The 27,720-nt window shown below is 33.3% G+C and overlaps 1 protein-coding gene across 1 annotated transcript in view; it reads left to right on the top strand.

The window, feature by feature from the left end:
* DMD (dystrophin) overlaps positions 1 to 27,720 on the top strand; it is a 2,193,636-nt gene that overhangs the window by 510,245 nt on the left and 1,655,671 nt on the right. Inside the window, exons 8-9 of the mRNA XM_036917975.2 lie at positions 21,340 to 21,521; positions 23,125 to 23,256. Of these exons, the coding sequence (XP_036773870.2) occupies positions 21,340 to 21,521; positions 23,125 to 23,256 (314 nt within the window). The remainder of the gene's footprint in view (positions 1 to 21,339; positions 21,522 to 23,124; positions 23,257 to 27,720) is intronic.

Raw genomic sequence — 27,720 nt, 5'->3', positions numbered from 1 at the left:
CCATCTCCAAGATGAACATTTAAAACCTCTACTAATAAGGCTTGCTTTTGGTACCATCGTGATAGTTATACCTCCTACATGTAGTGAGATTTAGGGCTAAGAGGAGAATTTGAATTGCCTGATTGACAGTCACATATTTTCTGAACCCAGGCAGTCCTTATAACTGTTCTTTCCATTAATTCCTTTAGGTTGCCCATTAAATTTTATCTTGCTGGCTTTAATATTAATTCAGTTAAGACACTCATAGTAAGATTTTATCATAAGCAGCAAGAAGTTTTCTTTCTAGGATAGTAACATCTTTTATTGTAGTAGGTGTATTTTCATGCCTTAACATTCAGTTCATTGACAAGATGTATTTGGTAGAAGCAGGCAACATTGAGAGTCATGTGACCACCAACTAAATCACTTGACATTGAAACAGGTTCATTTTCCATCACTCTTTGTGCATGGTATTGCGCCACCTATGTGTCTTTAAAATACTATATTCTATTACAAATTCAATACTGTACTATATGAACTTATTAAGTGAACCTAGGTGTGAACTTACTATGAGAGATAATGACAAGCTACACTGTGAATATGACATTTTCTTATCTATGACACTAATAATCTGATCAAACAAGAAAATGGCTTCTCTACATTGGTTGATTTGATAACCCCACAATGTCATACAGTTTCTATCAGTGTCATTCATGCCATATAAAGTCAGATTGTGTAGGTCCTTTAGCTGTAATAACTGTGGAGCATGTATATGGGGCAAAAATATATGAGGATACTTTAAAATATTAAGAATAAGAGGTACTCTTATAAGATATTGCATATGTTCTAGGGGAAAACTTTGTCATTGAGTATGTCATTGCATTTTTTAGAATTTAAATATACATATAAACATTCAGATACATACATATATGTACTCCTAGTCTGAAATGTTATAGATGTAATGAGATCATAAATGAATGTGATAAATTTATAGATAGATGGTAGGTAGATAGAGCAGTTAGTAGTGGGAATTCCCTTTCAGGCAATACTATCAAATTTAGTATATTGGAATTATGAGAACAAGCTTGCATGTTAGGGACTTCATGAGGAATAAAAGAAACCTTCTGTTAATTCCCTTTGCAGAAATGGCTGAGAAGAAAGTTTAGAGAATCATAAATTGAAGATTAAGAATTTATTCTTGATTTGATTTATTGTGTTACATAGATGCAACAAAGCGACAACTATTCATTAAACACCATCTCTAAGGCATTGTACTTCCTGCTGTATTATCTAAAGTTTGTTTATTTACTAGAACTTCCTCATCCCATGAACAGGATTCTGATTTTGGTAGCTCTCTTTTTAACAACTGCTTGAAGATGAGAAGTATCATGTTGATAATTAACCTAAGATAAAAATGTATTTTCATCTAAATGACATTGTAAAAATTATGTTTTTATGATTAGAAAAAGACTTGAATGATTATTGATGTAGGCCTCCCAAATACACTGATAATATGATCCAAAGTTATTAATTTGTGCTTATATAAACCCTTTGGATCTTCAGACTTATTTAATGACTATATGGAGATATTTTAAATGTCTTAGGAAATGTGATCTACATATTTCAGCTGTATAATTTGATCAGTGTTCATTTTAGGGTATGTAATATATTTCACATTGATTTATTGTTTCAGAGTAAAATTCAATTTAACATGTTTTCTTGCTAACTGAATTGTGAATGAATTATTAACAACTCCTCTGTATAAAGGCCTAGACAAAATATGTATGGTCAATAACCATTTTACGTGAAGTAAGTGTATAAAAAAGCATGTATTAGTGGACTGCTCTAGACATGCATATTTCTTCATAAATCTGTTTTATGAAAAGAATAAGAATGGAACAGAAATGTGTTTGAAACATTTCAGCTCTAATTGGCTTGTAAATTAGGCTCACTTCACCTACTGTATCAACCTCATTTAGTTTCTGCAGGAAAAAATGTGTAATTTGGAGTATATTATTATTATTACTAGTCTTTTAAAATGCACAATTCTTACTTCTGTATATAGTTTTTAATTTGACCAGTTCTTCTGAGGGACTTCCTCAACAAATAAAATGTTGCCTCATTTTAAGCTATGTGTTAAATTTGACTTGTCAAATGCTGAATCTAATTATTTTCATTTCAAGTATAGTAATATGTGCTAATCCTTTTAATTTTTTACCTAAAGTAAATCTGACCCAGATATATATAATCAGTTTTTAAAATTTTTGTATCATTTCTATACACTAGTGTTGACAATTATAAAACCATTTTCTTTGCCTGTTCAACGTCCATGTTTCAAGAAAGTGAATTTAGGTCCCAATTAAGTAGTTTGTAGAATTGAACAAAAAAATCTATATATGTATGGGTTAACTATGTGAATTGAATGACATTCCCACATAGATGAAATAGCTGATTTAGATATGGTCTAAGAAGCAAATAACAGAAAATGAGAATGCATGTAATTAAAATTGACAAAATAGCAAAGAGCTGAATGTCAGCCTGTGGCCATTTAAAAACATCTGTTTTTTTTCACAAGTACTTAATGAGTGTGAATTGAGTCAGGCTTGGTATTGGACATAGAAAACACATTGTTTTCTACAAGTTCTCCTTGTTCCCCCTCCAGTCCTAAGAAATGGAAAGAAAATAGAAACAATAATAATAAAGGAACTTAGTAGACAGTCTTTTGTAAGGTTTGATTTGACTCATAAAATAGGTTTGTTTGATGCCTTTGAGTTGCTTGTTTAGACATAAAAAGTCAAAGTATGCTAATGTCTCTATTTTCTTTTTTTACTACTTGCTTTATAAGTAATCATATGTGAGCATTTTATATACTTAATCTATTTAATTTACTGCTTTTTAATATTAAAAATGTAAAAACTTAGAAAAATCTATACTGTATGGCCTCACACACTAGAATTAATTTATGTCATGTACACTCTAAGCCCTATTACATCAGGGGCTATGTTTATCTTGTCCAATATTTATATTTAGCAACCAGCACTGGAGCATGTTATTCAATAGGTTCCAATCTATTCTGGATTAATTACCTTCATATTAATTTGATAATCACAAAGTAATTAAGTTACTATTTTCTTTAAATAGTTTTTTAAAAATCTCAGGTCACTCAAAATAGTTTCTTAATTCTTCCACTTAGTGTGTGTGCATGTTTAGGAGTGTGTGTGTGTATGTGTGTGTGTGTGTGTGTGTGTAAACTTGAATTTCAAGGTAGTGTATATAATCCATCTGGTTATAAATGTTCAGAGATTAGAAGATGCCATTTTTTACTGAGCTCTTAATTGTGTTCAAGAAAATAGTTGCATAGAACCTGAAAATTGATGGATTGATAGCATTTATTCAGTTAAATAAATGAAAAGAAATAGGACCAGGTATTCCTGAGAGTAAAAATAGTTTAAATGAAAAGTTTATATAGTTAAAATAACTTGATAGGAGAAAGCAGCATACAGTTGTTTCCAGTGAGTGCCCCTCTGTGCCATAGTGCAAAAATAAGTCCACATGTAATGTGCTCAAAGCGTGAGGTGTATGTACAAAATCCAGAAGATTAATTTCTGCCAAAATAAAATTTTGTATTTCTATGATTATATTTTAATACTTGGAGGCAAATGCATATTACACTAATTAATTTAAATTTTACAGTGCTCAGGTTTCTTTTTTCTTTCCCTCTTCATTTGTTTAGTAAAAAGGCCTGGAGTTACAGAATTACCTGACTGCTTTCTTGGCAATATATGTATTCTTTACTGAAAATTTCATCTACTTCATTCTTCATAATGCAAAACTCACACAGAGAACAAATTTATAATGAGAAAATGAAAAAGAATCTCAAAGCTTAGGGCTAATTTGCATTTGGTTCATATAAACCTGTAGAAGCTTAGCTCTATCAAGATTATCGGAAGCTTTGGAAGCATTTTCTATTTCAAGCTATTGTCTTCACTCATATATGCCCCAACCTTTGTTAGTTTAATTATTTTTTATTCATAAGAATATGTGATGCAAACAGAGATAATGAATGTGGATATACTTTCAGGGTCATTGTTATGGCAATAATGACAGAGGAAGCATGGGGATTCACCCTATTTTCTGCTATGTCCAGTTATAATTAGGGATTCTGAATCAGCTTTCTTTCCTTCTCCAACTAAGTGACTATTTTTGTAGCTAAGTGAATCAAACTATTATTCTATCAGGGATATAGCTCTCTTCCCCATCTAAAGATGTATCAATTAAAAACTATCTTTGTATAAATGGAGCACTTTAAATGTGGAAATATATTAACTATTTACACTGTAGTCTAAATTAGAATACAAACATTTTTGCTAGAGAAATTCTTTGCTAAAAGTGAAATTACATCCACATTTTCCATTTATTTTAAAGAGAAGACAAAGCTTTTAAATGGATGAAAATCAGAACTTTTGCTTGATAGGTTTATATGGAATAAAATTCATGTTTATGAAATGCAAAACGAAGTACATAACAGTAAACAAGTACCATTTAATGTTTGCTCTTCCTTTTCTTAAAGGATGACAGGAAACTATAACTAGTCAACCCTCCCAGTAAAAAAGTAAATAATATATTGAAAATCATTCACTAAAATTCATTACCAAATCCTAAGAAAAGATCCTATGAATCCAGGAATAGAAGGAAACTTCCTTTATCTTGATATGCTAGAATAATTGTTCTTAAAATAATAAAGAATTCAAGGGTACTTCTCATTGGTGTCATAGCCCAGTATGCTCTGGAGAATCTAGCAGATGCTAGCAGATGTTATATGACAAGAAAAAAAGAAACACGAGGTATACATATTGGAAAAGATGGGATAAATATAATCATTTGAAAACAATATGATTTTGCAATTATTTAAAAGCATATTAGCAATTAATAAATGTAAATAATAAAATTCTGTTCAGAATATCTACAAAATTATAGATTTCTGAGAAGTAAATACATGGGAATATGTAAGAATTGTTTGGAGAAAGTTTACATTTGAATTATATCTAAATAAATACATGAGGAAAGGAAGAGATGCATATGAAAAGGCTAGTTTTCTCTAAGTTACTCTGTTTATTTAAATTAATTTCAATCAAGATGTAGTCATACACACATATACATGTATGTATATGTTACTCAGTCAATCAAGTGGTCATTTAAGAAGGTATAACACAATCCTAGCAAGAAATAGAATTCACCTCAGGTAGATGAAATGAAGAGAATTTTATGAGAAAGATCACTTCGGGAGGTATATTGAGTAACCCTGAGAAGCACAAGAGTAGGAAGCAGTTGCTGTTCTTAGGGCTTCGAGGGGAAGGGGAAAGGCAGAATGAAGGGAGGTTAAGGAGTGAGTGAGAGCTGCACCACTGGAGGAAGAACCACATACTGGAAAATATAGTTGTTGGAAGAAATCATCTACTACAAGTTGCTTTTCTGAAGCAGAGAAACTATGGAGGAAAAATTTCCCCCGTTTTCTTTTTTCCCTGTTTTGAATCTCCAGCTGGTCCTTTCCATTAGCTTAATACAGCTGAAATCCAGCCATGAAATGATCCCAGGAGCTGCAGTGTGAAAGGGTCAGCCGCTTGGGGAACAAGCTGAGAAGAAAGGGCAGAAATGTGTGTGTGTGGTGGGGTGCGGTGGCGGGAGTTGAACACACTAAAAGCAAGTCACACAAAAGGGAAGGGAGATGCAGTTGTCAAGACAATTGTAAAATTAGTCTAAGTGTAAATGCATGGTAATAGTCAATAAATTATTTTTAAATAGGTGAGTTACTTCAGTAAATTCATGATTTACTGACACAGTTATGGCATGATATAGAGAAATAGTTGAATGCTACAGAATAGATATTTTAACAAAAGTTCCTTTTATTTAGACTAATGTTGGAGGGTGGCTAGATAAAGGGTAGAGAAAGGGTAGGTTAGCCAGTAAATTAATTTGAGATCTTTGACATTATTTGGAAATAAAAATCTAATGAGAACCCAATTCCACAACAAATAGTAAAATAATTTTCAGGTAACGATTTAATGTGTATAGGCAAAGCTTTATACATATGTATTAAAATATAGAAGAATAATTTAATAATATTGTGACAATAAAACCCAGAAGTGAAACAAAAGATCAACAGATTTAATGGACAAAAGTTAAGATATTTTCTATAGCAAAAGGTGCCATTGGAAAGTTACAAATATGACAAGACTAGGAAATCATACTGATAGTAAAGAAATAAGAGCCTCACTACAATAAAACCCTTACAATTAATATGAACAATTATATTGTAACAGTGTTTGAAAGGTGGCCAAGTATGATCTGGACATCCACTTGAGAAAATTTTAAATAACCAGTCAAAAATAAGCTCAACACTGCAAATAATTAAAGAAAAGCAAAGTACAATATCCTGTGATGACAGGTGGTTCATGGTGAGGGTTCCTGGAAAGAGGTCCTGTGTTTCCTTTGGTGGAAGAACCACTTAGAACATTTTAGATAGGAAAACTGGGAATTAACTTTCAAAATATGGAATTGTACACATTTTTGATTCTGAGATTTCACAAATAGGAATTAGATCTATGAGAATACTCACAGATATCTAAGACGAATATTTAAAGATGCTTATGGCAGCATTGCTTATACTAGTTCCAGTGTTATTCCATTCTACAGAATGTTAGGCAGGTATATCTCTACCACTGGAATATAGGCTCCATAAATCAGAGCCCAGGTTTGTTTGTGTTTGTTTTAACTTTTGTTCACTATTATAACTATAGTGTCTGGCATAATCCTTGATTTATGATAGGTACCCAATAAACCATTTCAGAATAAGTTAATGGGTGGATAAATGCATACAATATTATAACTAATTTTTAAAGTTCAAATTTTATGTATACATGTGTATATACATTTTAAGCTGCATTTTGCTGAAAACTTACTTTTTCATAGGCATTTCTCTTAAGTAGTTTCACTTATCTTAATTCTTTCAAATGCTTTAGATGAGGGCTCAGAGAAATGGAGAAATTAAGTTCCTTATCCAAAATTATATAGAACCAATGAGTTCTAGAACAAAGCTTTGACTTTATACCACCTGGGCACATCCTGTGAAGGTATGTGGGAAGTAGATATACTGGGAGTGTATATGTAGTTTGATCTCATTAGATAGATAGCCAGATGAATACATAAATGGATGACTAAATGGACAGTTGAATGACTGGAGAGATAAATGGGTGAATAGACAGCATAGCTTCTGCTGAGCAGTATTCTTTCTAGATAATGGGACTGGAGTACTGTGGAGATGTAGGGTACTTCATTGTTCACTTTATATACTTCTGTACTGCTTTAATTTTCCAGTACAATAAGTATGTATTGCTTTTGTAATAAAAATGTTTAAAAGTGAGAGATTAAATCCAAACCAATAAAAGAAAAAAATCCAGGAGAACTCAAAGATTAACTCTTGGAGCCAAAAACATTAATCTGACCTGTTTCCTCTGTGGGAGAGGTTTTCCTCTTCAAGGAACCGGCTCCCCATCATAATGAGAGTGGAAATGGAGCCAATTTGGTCAAAAAATCTAAGGGTAAAGCCTGGATAGGGTCTAAAATTTTGGTTAGTGAGACAGGTTTTGCAGGATATAGTAGTTGAGCTAGTTATTCCAAGCCCCGATGCTTACAGTTGTCAGGAGGGAAAGGCCCAGGTTAGTAGACTCTAAACTGAAGGAAGAATATTTGAGAGAAACTGAAATTTCTGAATCAAGAAAAACCACAAACTGTGTCAAGAAACTTAGCTATGTAATATTTAGCATATCAGTTTTAACCGTTGTCCAGCCATTGGAAGAGAAGATATTTAAAATCGCAAATAGATAAAATGAGCATCCAACAATTAAAATAAGAATGAGAAGCTAGATAAAGTCTTACCTTCTCTTTATCCATTCTCTGATGTTATTAATTACTGGTCAAAAGAGATTGCTTTTCAAATAAGAAAAAGCACACACTCACATACACAAAAACACAGAGGTATATAAATGACAATATTAATTGTTTATAAATGTATGTATATCATGCCTAATTTCTCTTGTTTTCTTAACTGAATCCCTTTCTCACTTTCACATCTCAGTTTAAAGAACTGCTTTTAGAGTAACTGTAATTACTCTGTAGGATCCCACCCATCACGGAGTCATAGTTTTAGTGAGATAGCAAGGCTTTCACTTGTTTGAATCTTCTAACCCACATTGTATTCAGACACTTAGTACAAAATTTCTGAGAAATCTGCTTCTCTGATTCTGAGAAGTTCTAAGGGGTTATCTTTTCCTATCTTGGGTCAGAGAGTACTTGAACAAATTTCTCTGTAGGTATCAGTCAATAATTTTTGAACATTTATTCTATGCAAAGCACTGTGATATTTTGTAGAGTCTATGCCAAATCTTAGAAACAATGAATAAAACATTCGTTTTCCTGTCCTTTGAGTATTGGCTTGAGTATTTTCAATCTGAATTAAAAATGTACTCACTTTGTCATCATCACTCATAGGCTTCTTGATTAACCTACTAATGTTCTCTAATTTAGAAATGAATGCATCTTTCCCTACTACTTAAAAAAAATGTGATCAACTTTCTGGAGCATGTGATGTTATGCAAATCTAGTCTCATTGTTGAGAATGTGATCAATTGTTTAAGAAAAACTTTTGCAATACAATAGGAAATGGAGGCTCAGTCTGTTTAAGCTTGTCCAGTGTCACAAAATGAGAGAACTGAGGTGTGTCCCTTTTCTTCCTGCTTTAATTGGACTATCAATTACTAGCTATATGACCTTGTAAAGTATTCTTATTTCATAAGAGACTGTTGAATGGTAAATGAGAAACATAATAAAATCCCTTATACATAATTGATGCTCGATGAAAAGTAATTAAATATAAAACTGCAGCTCTTTAACATAATTTTGGAGAGAGATAAATACTGCCTGCCCCTCTCTATTATAGTGCTTTCTTCCTCTGACCCAGTTCATTTTCAGCATGAGTCTTATTCTTTGTTCACTTCAGTGAAGTGAAACTTTATTCCCAGCAGCCATGATTATCTGTTCATTCATTCATTTATTAAATTAACAAATACTGAGTACCTTCTATTTGCTGGTAAGTGGTAAAATAATTTAGAGAGCTTAATTGCCCTTGTATTGCTTATATTGTGGGGGCACAAGTGATAGCAAAAGAATAGATGAATAACCATGATCACAATTTGTGACAAATTATATGAAGGAAATAAGTCAGTATGAAATAAAAGGAAAGGAGAAGGCTTTAAAATAGGGTGATCAACACTAATGCATTTCCAAAGAGGTGCCATAGAAGCCAAAACCTAATGGATAAGAATGATTCAGAATTGCAAAAATGATGGGGAAATATTCCAGGTAAAGAGAACAGCAAGTGTAAAGACCAAGGGGTGTAAAAGATCACGTGTTATTTCAGATATGACAGCAAGGCAAATATATCTGAAAGATAGTGGATGAGAAGAGAGGCCATTAGGTTGCCATTAGCTAAGTGTGCGGGACTGGGTCATGTAGTACCTTGTAGGGCATGGAAATAGGTTGGATTTATTCTAAAGCTTTTGAAGGATTTTAAGAATGATGGTGTTGCAATTTTGTTTTTAAAAAGATAATTATAGCTGTTGCATACAGAATGAATTAAAAGGCATGAGAACAGTTAGGATGTGAATGTAATGGTCCCAGGAGGCAAGGATCATGGCTTGGGTGAAATAGTGATTGTGAACATGAAGATAAATGGATGTATTTATTCCTTTTAGAGGCAGAAAAAATAAGGCTTGTTAATGGATCAAATGAGGGAATGCAGAAAAAAAATCAAGAACAAGTCCTAAGTTTATAACCGGACACAATGCATAAATGTTGTTCTCATACCCCGTAATGGAAAGAAGAAAGATTTTGAAGGGAACTGAGAGCCTTTTTTTTTTCTGTAATAATTTGGAGATATCTTCTGAGAGGAGAGGTGTCAGCTGGAGATAGGTATGTGGAAATCATTAGCATATAGGTAGTACAGCTGACCCTTGAACATTGCTGAGGTTATGCGTGCAGACCTCGGTGAAGTTGAAAATCCTTGTATAACTTTTGACCCCCCAGAACTTAACTTAGTAATAGCCTGCTAATGAATGGGAAGCCTTACCAGTAACATAAACAGTTGATTAACACATATTCTATGTTACATGCAGTATATACTGTAGTCTTACAATAAAGCTAGAAAATGATTTTTTTCAAACTGTCACAAATTCCCCCAAAATTTTCTAAATATGTTTATTGAAAAAAATCCACATATAAGTGGACCTGCGCAGTTCAAACCATGTTGTTTTGGAGTCAACTGTATTTAAGAGAGAGATGGAGGGAGGGGAAATGGGATGAAATCAGCCTAGGGAAGAATGAGTATAGCTAGAAAAGACCTTGATTCAACCTCTAAGCCTCTTCAAAATTTCATATTATTTAAATGGGTTGGGCCAGAAAGAGAGACTGAGAAAGTGTAGCTAGATAGGTATAAAACCTGAAAAATAGAGTGTTAAATATGAGAAAAACAAAGCAGTGTAAGAATGAGTACCCCCTTCACTTATTTTACCCATCCCCTCACCTCCTCTGCTATACACGTCAAAATTCATCAAGCTGTATAGTGAGATTTGTGTTTTATTGTATAAACCTCAGTGTTTTAAAAAATTAGAAAAAAAACCAAATACTTTCATGAAAAAAAAAAGAATTAAAGAGTGCCACTGAGAGCTAGAGATAGAAAAACATCCATTAGGCGTGGCGACATTGAAGCTATTAGCGAAGCAGAGACAGAAGCCAGTTCTCTGACTCATTATTACCTAGAGAAGTCTTCTGAGTTCATCCTCTTTAAAATAATGACCCCACCTATTCTTTACCCATGTAATTTTTGTCTATAGCACTTAAAATCTGAAAGGCTAGAGATTTGTTTTTATTTGTCTATGTCTCTATTAGGATCTAGGCTCTATGAGGGCAGGAATATTTCATTATTCCAACATCTGGAGCAGTGCCTGGCATATATTACACACTATACATGAGTTGAATGAAAGTCAGGATAGGAAAATGGATAGAAAGAATGTAGCTGAAACATTTGGAGCATTTTATTGTGAAGGGGAACAGAGAAATGGAAAAGGATGAAAAATAAGGGAGTAACTCTGTTAAGACTTGCTGTGGTGTACTGGAGCGAGATCATGCAGGCTCAAGTTGAGCAAGAGAACAAGTTGTTAAATATTCAGGAGTTATGCCAGCAGGTTGTTAAACCATTGGTAATTTGAAATAATCCACGGTGGGAGGTTTTATACCAAGGAGACTGAACCTATTAGGAATTGTGTTGTAGTGCTTGTCTGTTTTTTGTTTATCTTTGGAGAAACATTCTACCAGCATACCAGTGTCTTTTGTTTTTGTTTTTCAAAGTGGGGGTTTCAAGTGGGAGTTAGGAAAGCATGTTTGTAGGTTGAGGAATCAATGATGATGCAATAGGAGCCAAGTGAAAAGTATAAGTAGAGAGATTTGCTTTAACTGGAATGGGAACACTTTTAAGAGTAAGAAAGAACAAGTGGATGGGTATATATGTGCCAATATCTGTGATTTGTGATGAAAGATGAGGGAGTTTTTTTTTCTCATAGTTAAAATCTAAATACTATATATATATAGGATCATAGGAAAATAAGCTAGCTGTCTAATTAGTTATCATTCCACCTTACTCTGCCATCTTATGCAGTATTTTCAACACACAAACACATACACACGTGTGTGTCAAATTCTAGTCAATACTCAATATACTCTTCTACTGAGTATATGTAAAATTTCTTTGAAAGCCAGTTACTTGAGTTATGTTTTATGTCTTTTTAACATCACTGATTATGTTCTCTTTTATAAAGTTAAACTCTTATCATTGTTCTAACGGCCTATTACATTATTTTGATGCTTGTTCCCTTTTTCACTTATAACTTGTCTCCATTGTTGTTTCACATTTGACTATCTTTACTTCTGTGAAGTTCTAATTTAAATATTTTCATATTAAAGGTTATTTATCCATGCATATTATTGGGTATATAATTGGGGCCCCCTAATTATACTGGTGGGCTGGAAACCCCAAACTCATACTTGAATGGAATTTTATTAGTACTGTTGAAAGTGGGGGGTGTCTCTGTAATTTTAAAACGTATTAAAGTTTGCTACTTGCTTAGCATGTGTTTCCTCTGTGTGCCATCTACTGTTCCTTAGAAACTACACAAAAGCCTGGTGTCTGGCCCCCAAGTCCAGTTTTCAGTTAGAATACCTCAAAACTGGGAATTAGTTCAAGAAAACCTCTTTTGCCATCAATTATCTTGCAGTTTATTTGTAAAGTTTCTGATGGTGTTTTGTTAAACACTGTACCCCTTCTTCTGATGTTTCATATTTGGTACCTGGTGCTGCCATGATACCATCCATCATATCCACCATAATGCTGACACTCCTCCTCCATCAGAAATGTTTTGTGTCTGAGAGATTCACATCCAGGTGGTTTGTCTTCAGGCTCATCCCATAGTCCACCAATTTCTACTGGAGAATTTAGGAGAAAGAGCCATTCTAATTATAAAAATGATTCATTCACTAGTGAATTGATGTCATGTCTTACACACACGGTAGGCACTCCACAAATATTTGGTGAATGTGTAAAAGCAGGCAAACTCAGAAATTATGATTATGTGTCAGTTGGAAACAAGTCATCACAAATAATGGATAATATGTATTGAGCATTTATTATGTGCATTCATTTTTCTTAAGCATCACCACAAGTTTTTTGTATATTAACATGACTCTTTACAGATAAAAACTAGGATCTAAGGAAATGAATTAATTTGACCACAACTGTTTACCCGTAAGGGGCATAGCTATGATTTGATCAAGCTATGTTAGATTCAACAGGCTAAACTTTTTGATATGGAATGGATACACTTTTATAATATTTCTTACAAAATAAGGTTGATCTTATATGCAATTTCTGCCTTAAGCTAGTTATTATGCAAGGATTTGCCTTGTAACTGTCCTAAAACCATCAAGTATATTTCTAAATCCCAAAACATACCAGAAGACAACATAGTAACCAGTGGAATTTGTGTCAAATGAAATGAATATCTCCATTCTGGCTTTGTTGTTTATTAACCATCATTTCTAACTGTGTAGAAAATGAGGGGGTAGAAATAGAATATTTTATGTTAGCAAAGAAGATATTGTGTGTGGTTACTTATGAAAATTACTCTAATTTTACTAGCAGTAGGAAAAAAAAGTCAATTTGGTCAGACAAAAAGCAAAGCACAAAAACAGCAGGTGACAGTTAAGGACGCAGAGTTAAATGTCACTGAGCCAAAATACTTCCTTCTCAAGTGGAAACTCCAATAGTTATTCCCACAATAGGCATGTAGAGAGAATTGTAAGAAAGTATAAATGTTTTTCTATCAATAGTCTCCCACACTGACTGATTAGCTTCCATTTGTTATATCAGACTAGCTTCTGTTCTGGTTTTAGAGGATATGTACTAAAAATTTGTTCTAAGGTTTTAAATGGCCAGGGAATTTAAAACTCAGTGAGTAGTTGGAAAAGGAATTTTGAAAGTTTGTTTCATTTTGGAATTGAAAATTTAAAGACAGAAAATGGCTTCACTTTGATTAGAAGATACTTGGTTGAAAATGCTCAACTTAAATGTAGTTTATTTGCGACTTGTAAAGTCAGAATCGGTTGAGAATTTCCATGTAATAGAGTTTTCTCTACCAGCTTCTGTGCATTTGTTCTCGGCACTGTGGGAATGTTTGGTATAAACACCATAGACTCACCACTCCTATTTAATCCGCCCTCAAAAGCCCAGCAAAGATAATGCATATGTAGAAGGCAATTTTTTAATACAATAAAGTAAAAGAAATAAGTGATAGGAATAAATTGGCAAGTGATAAATTTAGGATTTTGAAATTATTTCTAGTTTTGTTTCCCAATTAGAATCACGATTCCATGAGAACCGATCTCTGGGCTCATTTATTTACTACTGCATCCTCAAAGACTAGCATATAGCATGGCACAAAGCAGTAACTCAAAACTGTTTGTTAAATATGTATTTTCAGTGCCTCGTACTTTCAATTCAGTACTTTTCAGAATCAATAATATCACCTTCAGCTGCCATTACTTATTGGATTGACTATGTGATGTTTATTTGCATAGGTGTATTTAGCGTTGGTTAGTTAATGGCAAGGAAACTGGGCTAGTTTTCAGTGTATCTGAAGTCTCCTGTAAGCACGTGATCTTTTGTTTTTGTGTTTCCTCTTAGGCTGTAAGTAAGCATTATGTATTTTGAGCTCTGTTTTCTACTTGTACCAAGATGATAGCGATACCTTTCTGCTAGCTATACCATAAGCATATTGAAAGGAATAACTGGATGTTTAAAAGATAAAATTGTTTAGTGTTTCTCATAGATAAATGAAGCCATTGCTTTTTTAAAATTAAAGTATCATTGATACACAGTCTTACAATGGTTTCACATACACAACACAGTGGTTCAATATTCACCCATATTATTAAGTCCTCACCCCCTCCATTGTGGTTAATTTTATTATGAAACTGAATCATCTTCATCACTACAAATTATTTTCATTACTATATTTTATAATCCTTTAAGGAGAAGCATTACATGATAAAAGTAACTTGGATCAGTGAATGAGATGCTAAAATTATGGGATGGATTAATTAAGGAAACTTGATTTAATGAAGGCAGAACATGTCTTGTAAAATGTTAAAGAATTAAGGGAACCAGTGTAGGTTATTTTCTTTTTAGAATGCTGTATATCCATTGTGTACAATGACTTGAAAATGGAAAATGCATGTATGTACAATGCAGTGCTGTATGAAAAATATTAAAATTGAAAACAACAATCTCTAATCCTTTAATGAATTTAGTCCATTGCTGTGATACTGGCTACAATTGAAAAACCCTAGTGCTTAGAGATCAGGTGACATCATAATATCTCTTCATTTGGAAACCTCAAATGATAACCCACTTTGCTTCCAGCATGACAAAATTATCAATTCTTTAGAATTTCACGTCTGTGTGTTGGGTTGTTTTAGCAAACACCAGTTTTTGATTGTGTCCATATGTATGTGTTCACATTGTTATATTTAGAGCTCTCTGACCTTGTCTACTTTGTGACCACAAGTTTCTTCTTCCCAGTTCACCCAATCCCCCTTTCTTATAAATAGTGAGCTTCTTTGTTTTTATGTTTTGTTCCTAATACAAATTCTGTGGGAAATGATCCAGGTGTATTCTCATCATGGTTTCTAATTGACATCCTTTTGAACTTTTTCATAGAATTCTTAAAAGGCTGACCAAACAATTTGAGTGTACATTTATGCATCTGTTATCTCTGAAATCCTGCTGCTTTCTGATTGCACATGATATGCATTGTAATTCAGTATTTCAATTCCTGCTTTTCCCCTGGAAGAAAACTGACCAGAGGTTTAGATGGTGGAGCCTCTTATTTAGATTTCCCAGAGGTGTTTCAAGATTGTGTCTGGCAGCTGGCTAATCAAACTTGCTGGAGGTTGATTGTTCAAGATAAGAATAGTTTTGTTGAAGGCACCAGTTTCCTAACAAACTCATTCACATTGACTTTTTTGGGGTGAGGACATACTGAAAGAAAACTTGGTGTACTTTGTTTTTATTGTTTGTGTTTGATCTTTAAAGATAGTTTTATTGTATTATAAATTATCTAATTATAACATTAGTGAGTGCTGAATAGAGAGGGTAGAATGTATAGATAGAATGAAGAAGAAAAGAACAATTATTTTCAATTCCATGAGTGTACCCATTTCAATAATATCTTGAATTATGTTTCCCTAGTCTTTCCATCAAATTGTTATTATATTCTACATGAATTACACATCCTGCTCTTTTGATGTTATATTATAAAGAATTTGTTTTAATATAGTATCAAATATTCTTCAAAAGCAACATTTTGAATGGCTTTGTAATATTCATATACAATTATATATTTGATCATTTATAATTCTCTTAAGCCATTTGGAATGGTCTGAATTTTTTTCTTTTTTGTATGATAAATATTTCTTTGTCTTATTGTAAATAGTGCTTAAATTTCCTATCAAGCTTACATAAATCTTCATTCAAATTTCTGATTATTTCCTTGTGGTGGTTTCCTAGAAGAAAAAATTACTGGGTCATTGAATATGATTGTTTTTGAACTTTCAGCATACGTTGCCAAAACATTTTTCATAAAGTTGGAAACAACTGATACTCTTCCAGCATAGTAGGAGTTTGGCCAAATCACTGAAGCCTATACAACATTGATTGTTATTCGTTTGTCATTCTTTGATAATTTGATAGGCAAAGGAATATAATTAAAGAATGCATGTCTTTATTCAATTTAATTTGCATTTCTTTAATTACTAAAGTTCCTTTTTTGTGTATTTTTGCTCTTGTTATACCTCACTTATGAGAAATAGATAATCACTACTACCATGGAGAATATAGTTAATATTTGGTAGTGAAGCCACAGGGATCAGAGTCATCATTCAGATAACGATTTTGAGGCACTTGGTGTTCAAATGCCCTAGATAGCCTCCTCTGAAAGAAAGAAAGAAGGGAAGGTACTGAGAATGATGCACTTGTTACTTGTTAGCTTCTAATTTGGATTCTTACTAACTAGCTTTTGAACTTGCCATCAAACCCTGTGGGTTTCTGTTTCTTCGTTTGACAAATAATGGAATTTCACTAAATGATTTATTTGTTCCATTATATCTCTCAATATCCAAATTATGATTAGTATAGAACCCCTCATCAGAATCAGTGTTATTGTTTATAAAATAAAATATTCTATCAGTATTGTGAATTCTCAGCATTTTCATTCTGAGATGGCTTCAAAGATTGGATTAAAATCATAAATTTTTTTTTGACAGTAAACCCATTATGTAGTAGGGTTTTAGTGCAAAGATTACTTTCATCTAATCGTCAAGTTCTCATTTGTGGATACGGCCACTTTTTTCACTTTGTGCGTTTTAATGTCTTATAATAAAAAAATGTAAATCACATCCCTTCATTCTCACCCTCCTCAAATGCTGTAGTACTCATCTATGACATTATTTTTTTAGTCAGTTTCTGTCTTACACAATTCTCATCAATTTCTGTGGCTTCAGCTACTCTCTTTATTCCGTTTCTCAGCAAATATTTAGGTGCTCACAGAGTTCCAGGCCTTGGCCATGATGCAGTTATCAGAAGTGAGGATTACACCCAAGTCATGAGATTTCTTTTGATTTCTAGTAAAATGTTCAGATGTGTAGCTTATCCACTGAATACTCATAACATAGTCTAAGAATATTCTATGGCACAGAATAATTACTTTGCAAAATATGAAGTAAATGATGAATGACGTTTCCTTGCAAATGACTTTTTCTGGATGCCCATTAATACTAGTAATGGTCTTCTACAACAAGGTCTGTTCTTGTACTGACAAACAACAACAATTGTAATACAGCAACAATATCAAGGTTTAATAACGTTTACAGTCTTTTCTAAACATAATTTCATTTGACCTTTACAACACCATGGTGAGATTGGGACTCTTTTTTTTTTATTTTTTATTTCATAGATGAGGAAACAAAGGTATTGCGGTTAAAATGATATTTTTAAACGGATATGAATATTTCAGTATAGGTTTTTAAAAATCAAAATCATCAGATTCAGAATTGCTCATTTTTCCACTGTATCACACTCATCCAATAGGTTCCCATTGAATTTAAATTTACAAGTGAATATCATCACTTGGAAATGACGAGACCATTGCTCAATATTTGAAATGAAAACACAAAGTTGTATTTATTGCTTGCTTTAAGTAAAAAAAACAGTCTCTCGAAACAGTTTTTTTAGATGTTGGGAGAAATCTGGAGAGCAAGAGATCTGTGAACATTTAGAGCTGGGAGTAGATTGATGTCACCTTCAGAAGTATGGTTGGTTACTCAGGTCAGACCACTGTTAATTGGTTTGCATTCCGAATTGTATTCATTGGATTAAGTTCACTTATGATTGGCAGACTTTCAGAAGGAAGGGGTTGCTGCTGATTTTCTTGGGGAGCAAGATCAAAACCATGTAGACAGGTAATTGTTAATTGATTAAATGATTTTAAAACTTGTATTGATAGCTACTTGTTACCTTGGTGACAGAACGCTTTCCTCCTTCTGTCCTCTTCCTCCATTATATTTTCAGTTTACTCATCTTTGTACCCTTAGGCCTTGGGACAAACTTTTATGTATAGGCATTTCCAAAGACTGTGGAGTAAAGGATTTGAAGTTTAATGAAGTAATTTTGGATCTATCTTAGAATTTCTATTATGCATTCCCTTATTTTCATTACATGGCCTATTTTAGTTCTCTAACACCTCCTATCTGGATTGGGTTCTAGCCTCCTACTCCCCTGTAGTTTTTTCTCTCTTTCAATCCATTCTGAAATTAACTGTTTTTTTAATAAAAGTTTTAATTGTATCACACTCTTGCTCAAAAGCAGTTAGTTACTCTCACACATCTTGAAGTAAGGCCAACTTTTCTAGTCTGCTGTTGATGATCTCTCAATGTTCCACATACAATCTACCCATTTTATTTTATTATTCACTATTCACTTCTCTGTGGCTAAGATGCCCAAAGGCACTATTCCTGGGACACGTCTAATCTGTCCCAACCTCTGCACTTTTGCTCATGCTTTTCCACCACCTGGAATACCTTTCCCCATTCTTCCATTTCCCACTGATAAAATCCCATACATATTTCAGTTTTCTATTTATAAAGAATTTTCTGGTTCTTAGATAATTTCTTCCTTTTTCTGAACATAGTAGAGCACTGACTGTGCCAATTAAAGGAACAGATTTCAGATTCTTTCAGCAATAAAATTATTTTGTACTTACTACTTATTTATTATTCTGAACTGTGAGCAGAATATATGAATTCTCTATCTTGTTAATCTCCTGGATAATCTATTAAAATTTTTAAAATATAATAGGTCTTTAGCAAATATATGTAGAAGGAATTCAACATATTTTAGAATATCTAAGTTCTTTTCTAAAAAAGAAACATTGGTTTTTACTTACTGGTACATCGGAATCCCACACAACCTCAAAAGTGCAATGGTAATAGACTGAGGCAAAAATGTCAATGGTTTGGTTAAAGTGTTTATTGTAGTGATTGATATTTATGAATACTTGATTTCATCCAAAAGATGTTTTATGTAGATAACATGTACTTCAGTTTTTGACATTTGCTTGGGGCACTAGAAATAATGTTTGATCTATTTTTCCTTTATTTCTTTTTATCATGGCATGTATTTGAGACCAGACATATACGTGCACATGTCTGCATATAATAAAGCAGTAAATAGTCATGGATCAACTTTTTAAATTCAATGCCTTTCTCAAAGTGTGGTTTTGTTTAATACCCTAAAAAATAGAATTCTAAATCATGCCCATTATAGATAAAATTGACCAGTTGCTAATGAGAAGAGAGAAAACATTCTAGGGTTTCAAAATATGGTGAAGAATCATACCATCTACCATACAATAAACACTTGAAAAATAATTACCAAATGAAAGGGAGATTTTAGGCTTTAAAATTTCAAAGCTAAGTTAGATATTTTTTTTAGAAAGCCAGTACTCATGCACAAAGTATTCTTTAGTTCTTCCTTTAAAATTACTTGCAGAAATTACCTTCATCTGTTGCCTAATAATTAAATTATAATGAGTAGAGAATATGTATTGTATGACTTTGTACCTCTCAGCCTTGTGTATTAAAGTGACTAATGAGTATCTTTTGAAAAAATAAGCAAAACAATGAAGCTGTAGGTGATGCAATTAGTCCCCTTCTGTATAATTTTTGTCAACCATTGTCTCTCAAAGTATGGTCTTTGAACAGGCCGCTTCAGTATCACCTGGGAGCTTATTGGAAATGAAAACCTCAGGCTCCACCCCTGACCTACTGAATCCAATTCTGGTTTTAAAAAGGTCCTCACGTGATTCATATGCACATTAAAGATTGAAAAGTACTGTATTTTACTACTGATAGAAGCAGACCAAGGAACATTAGTTAACTTTCTCCTTTTCTATTATTCTTTTAAAAAATACTTTAAAAATAGTTGTTCTGATTGATCATGTTCCTACTACTTGTGAAAGGATGGACTAAGTGACTTATTCAACCTCCATTTATGTCAGTGGACTTGAGATCTGACTCTTATCTTTTTTAGTCATAATCAGAACACCTGACCAAACGGTACATATTTAACTTAAAACAGATCTTTTAATGCTAGCTAAGATAAATTTATGATAAGAAAAATGCCTGGCACATTGCTGTAAAGTTGCCTTGGCCTCCTGCCAGGATTTATGTTTTAACACTCCTGGGATTAATGATATACTTCACATAAAGGATTATTTTTACATCTTGGTTCCCCAGTATTAACACACTGGGTAAGTAAGTCACAATATCCAGTAGCAAAAGAACCTTTTGAAGGAACTGCCATTTAACTTTGTGTGTTATTACACATTACTATCGACTTTAAATCCTGGGTTGCTTTTATTCCCTAGATGTGGCAAAAGACGTGATATCAGATCAACTTTATATGGAGGACTTTTACATTTATCTCTAAAGTCTGAGAATGAAGGCAACTTCTAACTTTAACAGATGCATCATAATGTAAACAAATATTTTTAATACACTTAAGGACTATTATAAATCATATGATATAGGATATTGTTGTTTTATTTTTGTTGTGAAAATATATGGTTCATTTCAACACAAACACATGTTTTGTTCTTTACATACTTAATTAATGACCAGCAAAAATTTGATTAGAAGGTGCAAGCTTTCTTTACTGGAAGCCAAAACATTACGCTCTTTTGTGTAATTGTTTATTACAAGTGCACCATTTTAATAGACATGCTAATATAACTTTCCATGGAAAGGAAGATGCAGTCTTTTATTTTTGTTTCTTATCTAATGAAACCCACTCTCTTAGGTGGTCTAGCTTGGCAATTTGACTTAGGAAAAAGTATGACTGAATGAAGTTTTTAAGTGAACAAGGAAAAGAAATTAACTTTAGTGCTCATCTCATTGGTCTGCCAAATTCTAAGGATATTTTCGGCCTGATGAGCATGTTCTAATTAGTGTCTGGAGGACATTCATGGACAATCAAGTACTCATTAATCTATCTTCTTCCTGTAACATTGATTTGTGCATTCCCATCTCAGAGACTCAAATGTGGAAACCAAAAATTGATGTGTGCTATTGATGTGCTTACAGATGTTGCCACCACTTATCCAGATAAGAAGTCCATCTTAATGTATGTCACATCACTCTTCCAAGTTTTGCCTCAACAAGTGAGCATTGAAGCCATCCAGGAAGTAGAAATGTTGCCAAGGCCATCAAAAGTTACTAGAGAAGAACATTTTCAATTACATCATCAAATGCACTATTCTCAACAGGTAAAGAGTTTAAAGGATAACTAATATCAAAGATATCTTCTATTTTCTTTTTCAGGTGTCATACACACATATCTATTATATCTATGGATACACACACACACACACACACACATATATATATATATATATATATACATGGCATAGTGCATATATAGTGTGTGTGTGTGTATATATATAAACATATGTGTATACACACATACACATACTATGATATATATAGATATAGTTGTATGTGTGTACATATGTGTGTGTGTGTGTATATATTTGACCCTTGAACAGTGCTGGGGTTTGGGGTACTGACCCCTTGTGCAGTTGAAAATCTGCATATAATTTTTGACTCTCCCCAAAACTTAACTACTAATAGCGTACTGTTGACCAGAAACCTTATTATCAATAACATATAACACACATTTTGTATGTTTTATGTATTATATACTGTGTTCTTACGTTGAAGTAAGGTAGAGAAAACAAAATGCTTTTTTATATTGTTACAAATCTCCAAAAAATTTCCAGTATATTAAAAATCCTTGTATAAGTAGACCTGTGCACGTTAGCAGTTCAATCCCATGTTGTTCAAGGGTCAAGAGTATGTATGTATATATGTGTGTGTGTATATAGAGAGATGGGGGGAGGAGAAAGACTGTAAACCTAAATGTTATCTAGCATGGACTAAAATATTGTTTGCAAAGCACATTGTTAAAATTCTCTGCTATTGTTATGAACTATATTATAGTACTATGAAAGACAGAATATATTGCATTTCTATTGTGTAAAATGAAAATAATATAGATTCATATGCATTTTAAACTTTCCATCAACTAGAGCAAAGAGCAAAGAATTAGAGCAAGAAAAAAGGCAAGTTCTCTTTTAATGATATTTCTGATTTTTAGTTGCAACCTGCTATTGCATTAACAAATTTTGATTATTCAAGGAAACATTTTTGATAATATAAAAGCAGCTTGAAATATTTTAAGTAAATAGTAATGGAGAATACATATGATAAAGATTCTTATTATATTATTATACAGAATCCAGTGGGATTTTTCTATTACATGGCTTGTTCTCATTCCCAACAGTGGATATTTGGCGTGTTGTTTTGTATTTTTTTTGATACAATGATAGAAAGCCTTTAGCAAAATTTCTGCTGAAGGCATGGGAAGCTCTTAGGCCTAATTTTCTCACTCTACTGAGCTAGTTCTATTTTTAGCTTATGAAAGCTTCCGTCTTTTCCAGGGTATTGACCTGATGAATTCTGGTTTTGTTTACTTTGGGTTCAGAGAAAATTGCTTTTGGATGCCTGCTTTTGCAAGATTGAAGAGCACCATCCCATATTAGTGCTAGAGTTGTGTCAGTATGGAATCATTGTTAAATCCCACCCTCGTATTTTCCCTGATGACCTGCTCTCCAACATGTCATAGAGCACCACAATTCTTGGAGCATACTGGTTTCTAATATCACTTCCATGTATTTCGAATTAGACTTGTCATCTCACTGTTTCCATTTAATGTTCATTTTTCTAGTGTGTTGGAAAGCAGTCCTTTCAGGGTTACTTATGATTTCTCCTCCTCCTCTCTGTCCCCCTCCCCCTAACCCTTTTCTGCAGATCACAGTCAGTCTAGCACAGGGCTATGAACGAACTCCTTCCTCTCCTAAGCCTCGGTTCAAGAGCTATGCCTACACACAGGCTGCTTATGTCTCCACCTCTGACCCCAAACGGAGCCCATTTCCTTCACAGGTCTGTCAACATTTACTCTCTGTTCTACAAACCAAGAACTTCATCCAAGATAATCTAACATGGCTTTTGTTTGTTGGAATTTTGCAGTGCCTTTTTTCTCCTCCATCAAGAGCTGTTTCATTGTTCCAAGTTGTATTAGATACGTTCATATGATGTTGTTTTGTTATTGAGACTTCTCTAGGTTTAACATAGGCTGATTCTTCATGAATGGGGATTCTCATAATAATGATTTGTACTTTCATTGTATAATTGCCAGTAAGGTTCTCTTTTACAAAGGCCACCAGTGGTTATACAGAAACACAAAGCTCATTAAAGATTTATATGTGTAGTTTTTAGAAGAATGAGAAAATGGTTAAAATTTATTTGTCACACTATTTGGGGAGATTTTTCTAGATATCTGATACCTAAATGAAATATATACTCTATATAGAGGCTCTCATTATATTTTCATTCTATAAAAATGTATTTGTATCTATTTAAGAAAACTGTAACTGAAAGCTTCTTCATATATTTTAATTTTGATAATTTAAACTTGTGTATAACAGGCTGTGTAGTATTTATACAAGAAAGTCATACCCAAACCAGGTGGGATTCTGTGCACCATTTAATATTTTGCATGTAAAGAAACTTTTCAGTGGAGCTCTCCACCATTGCAATGTTGTAGAAAACCTAAAAATACAAGAAAATATAGCTTAGTATATGTTAGAGCATGGAAATGAAATGTGCTGAAATTGCTAGATTTGCTATATTTTTTTGTTTTATTTTGCTTAATATATCAGTTTGAAAAGTTCTTGAGGAAGTGACTTTTATCAAAACTACCCTAAAATGGGAATTTAGAATTATAGACCTGATACTATTGGTTAAAAATATATACACTTTTAGAGACTTACTGATTTAAAAAAATAGTGATTACATTTATTTAGTGATTTATTTGGCACAATGAATTGATGCATGAGGCTGAAAATTGTTAACACTCAAAGATTCACCCAGGGCAACATATTTCAGTGCATAGTTAATGCCCTCCATTCTTGGATAGTTTTTCTGCAGAGCTGGACAAAGGAGACTGAGTGAGAACATTTGTGTGACTCAGCCTCACTTCAGTTAAATTCCCATCCACATTTTCACAAAGGCCGGTTGTATAATCTTGAATAATAACCGTAATCAATTTCCTCATTATCAGTACATAAAAATACTTCTGCTGTACATTAGTGGGTGTTTGCTACATGCCATGAGTGCACATTATATGAGTGAACAAAATCATTATAACAGGTCTTAGAGGTGAGAGATGCTATTTGTATCCCCATTTTAAGTTTCAGTAGGTCCATCCTTTTCTTTCTCACCTTCTCCATTCTTCCCACCCTCCTTATCACTATGTTCCCTTTGAAACCTCTAAGACTTAAAGAATAGGTTTTGTACATCCTAAAATAAAGGAGTATGAGCCAAAACAAAGAGAGGTTTCTTCCCCTCCCCCATTATCACTTTATTGAGCTGCCTTTCCCAGAAGGTTTTCTCCGATGCCTATTTTGGCAGCATATTTTTGCTTCATTACCACTTCATTAAGGCATTGCTCAGGTATGAATCCTTAATGAAGTAATTATAAATGGACTTAATTTTGCTAGACTCTGTTTCTTCACTCTGCCTTTGTCTATATATTATAAAATACATAACATACCATAAAATATTCAACAAATTCACTTACTTAACATAAGTCATGAAATAAACCTGATGTTATCCTGTAGAAAAGAAGCATGAATCACAATTGATAAGGAATGGCATGTTCTGCTTGTTTCTATAAGAAGCACATGAGATGATTTCACACCTAGTTAGGTTTGGTAAGTTTCTCTCTAAACTATTTACTATGAAAATGTTTTCTAGAGTTTCTCAGAGGGGCTGAGCCTATACTGCCCCCTACAGGTTGTGTCTGATCCACTTCAAATGAACTCATGACAGGCCAGATAACATTGTCTTAGAGGGTTTCATTCAAGTGTTTACTTGGTGGTCTACAAGAAGAGTAAAGGTTTCCATAATAGGGGAGAAACTCATATGGGTGACTATCCTCAATGGAAACCATGAAATTCATTAATTATCATAAAAGCTCCCAATATCTAAGAAACATGAATTATCTCCATCTCCCCCAAACTTGGAAAATCAGATTTGTGTTCATTGAAGTTTGTAAACCTGTTGAGGTGAAGCACTCTGACTTACCTCAGGATCCCTGGCTATAAAAATCAGTTTTTCTCATAAATTTTTAAGAAGAAATACCATCTGATATGAACCCCTAACTTTCTTCATTGTATTACTTAACTGCCATCCATCCTTGGGTGGGAGACATCCTTTTCATAGTTATACTTGATTCTTATTGTTATGGCATTGATCATACCTCTCATTCTACTCCAGGTCTTAACATCAAAAAACTCCAGTCTCTTTTTCACCTTCAAGTTCTCTCTCTCTCCTGGAGCTTCACCCTATCCAAAACTCCTATAGGTACTCACACCCAGCTGTATGCCACCTCTTCCAAAACACATCACTGTACTTTATCTTGTTAATGTGGCTTTTCCACTTAGTGCCTTCTGTACAGTAGTTTATGCTTCATTCATTCATTCATCTGTTCAAAAAATAATTACACTTAGTCACCAAATCAGATGCCTTCTTTTCAGCTCACAGGTTTTCTACCTTAGTTGAAATACTTTTCTCATAGCCTGTAGACTCATCAGGTTCTTCTCCATCTCTGGTCGGCATATTTTTCATTATCTGGCTCTTTTCTCCTCTTCCAAATCCCTCATGGAAGATCCCTTGATCTGCTTATTTCTATACTCTCTCTCTTATCAGTGTGATTTACTCTCCTGGCTTTAAGCTGTATGCAGATGACCATTGTATTCTATATTTTTACCACTTCCAATATCTCATGAATTTATAGCCATACTTCTAACTTTGTGATATTTATCTATACCTTGGTGTCCACTAAGTTCTCAGACCTACTCTGTCCCATAATGAACTTTGTTTGATTGCTCAGAAACCTGGTTCTTGTCCTTTTTGTCATATAAATGAGAATATTATTCAGCAATCACTGAGACTTGAATATGTGACATACTTCTTTGTCTCTGTATTTTTCTGATATTCAATAGTGAGACATACAAAGTCAATTCTTTCTTTACAACATGTCTTTATTATGTTCCATCAGTATTCCTTCTTGCCCTCTGATTCAGGCCGTTAATAATACATGTCTTCTAGATTACAAAAATAGCTTTTTAATCAGTATTGCTTTCTTAGGTTAGTTGCCTCTAAATCGAATTAAATTTCCTAAGTAACAGCTTTAATAATCTTATTCACAAAACTTTCTTCACTTCCTGTTGCTTTTATAACAAGTCTACTCTCCTAAATTTCATCAAGAAGCTCCATGGTCTGTTAAAAATTTATAATTCATGCTTATTTTGTACTGTCTGTTTCCTGTTTTCTTTACTCCAACCAAATTAAATCACTTGCTTCCTTCTATATAAGGGCCTAGCAATTTCCTATCTTAGCTTTTATGGTTCTTTCAGAGTGACTTTGTCTCCTTTTAAAAGTGGACAGTTGAATCCAAAATGCAAGGCCTAACCGATAAGTGGCAGAGCATGGATTCACATTCAGACTTACATTACTCCAAGCCCATGTTCTTCATAATAAGCAACATTAACTTTTCTCTACTATGGTTTTTATATATAATATTATTCACACATGGAGAAGCATTCATTTATGAAATCATTTAACATTTATTAGTCACCTAATATGTTGCAGTTATTATAGGAAGAAGTGATACATTAATAAACAAACATACAAAATGATTTTTTGCCCTAATGGAGTGCATATGCTAAGGTTTGGAGAGTCAAAATGTGAACAAGAGAAAAAGTATAAATAAAAATGATTTTTCAAATACTGTGTATATAATATGCATTAAGGGAAGTAAAGTTTAGTAGTAAGAATGATAGTAAGTTAAAAAAGAAAAAAAATAAATGAGGAAAGTGGAATACACAGTACATTGCAGAGAAAAGTTAAAATTCAGTTTGGGTAGTCAGAGAGGGACTCACTAAGAAGGTCAATTTTGAGTAAAGACTGGAAAGAGGTGTGTGTAACTGGAAGAAGTCAAACCCATGAGGAGGAAACACAGTGCAAAATCCTTGAGTTGTGGGGACACATGGACTATTCAGGAAAGGTATGGGTGAAGGGCACAGTGATAGGAGATGGTGTCTGAGCTGCAATAATAAACCAGGTCACATAGGTCCTTGTAAGTAATGGTGAGGTCTTAGGTTTTTATTAACAGTGAGGTGGAAAGCTATTGGAGAAGTGACATAAACTTCCATTATTTTAGTGTGGCTACTGTGTGGAAAATAGAATAAAGGGAATAAGGATGGAAGCAAGGAGATTAGTTAGAAGGCTGTTGAAGTAATCCAGGCAAAATCGGACAGGGGCTTGGATCTGGATTATTTC

The sequence above is a fragment of the Manis pentadactyla genome, chromosome X (genome assembly GCF_030020395.1).
Source record: "Manis pentadactyla isolate mManPen7 chromosome X, mManPen7.hap1, whole genome shotgun sequence".
Classification (NCBI taxonomy): domain Eukaryota; kingdom Metazoa; phylum Chordata; class Mammalia; order Pholidota; family Manidae; genus Manis; species Manis pentadactyla.
This window is presented reverse-complemented; position numbering and strand designations above follow the sequence as displayed.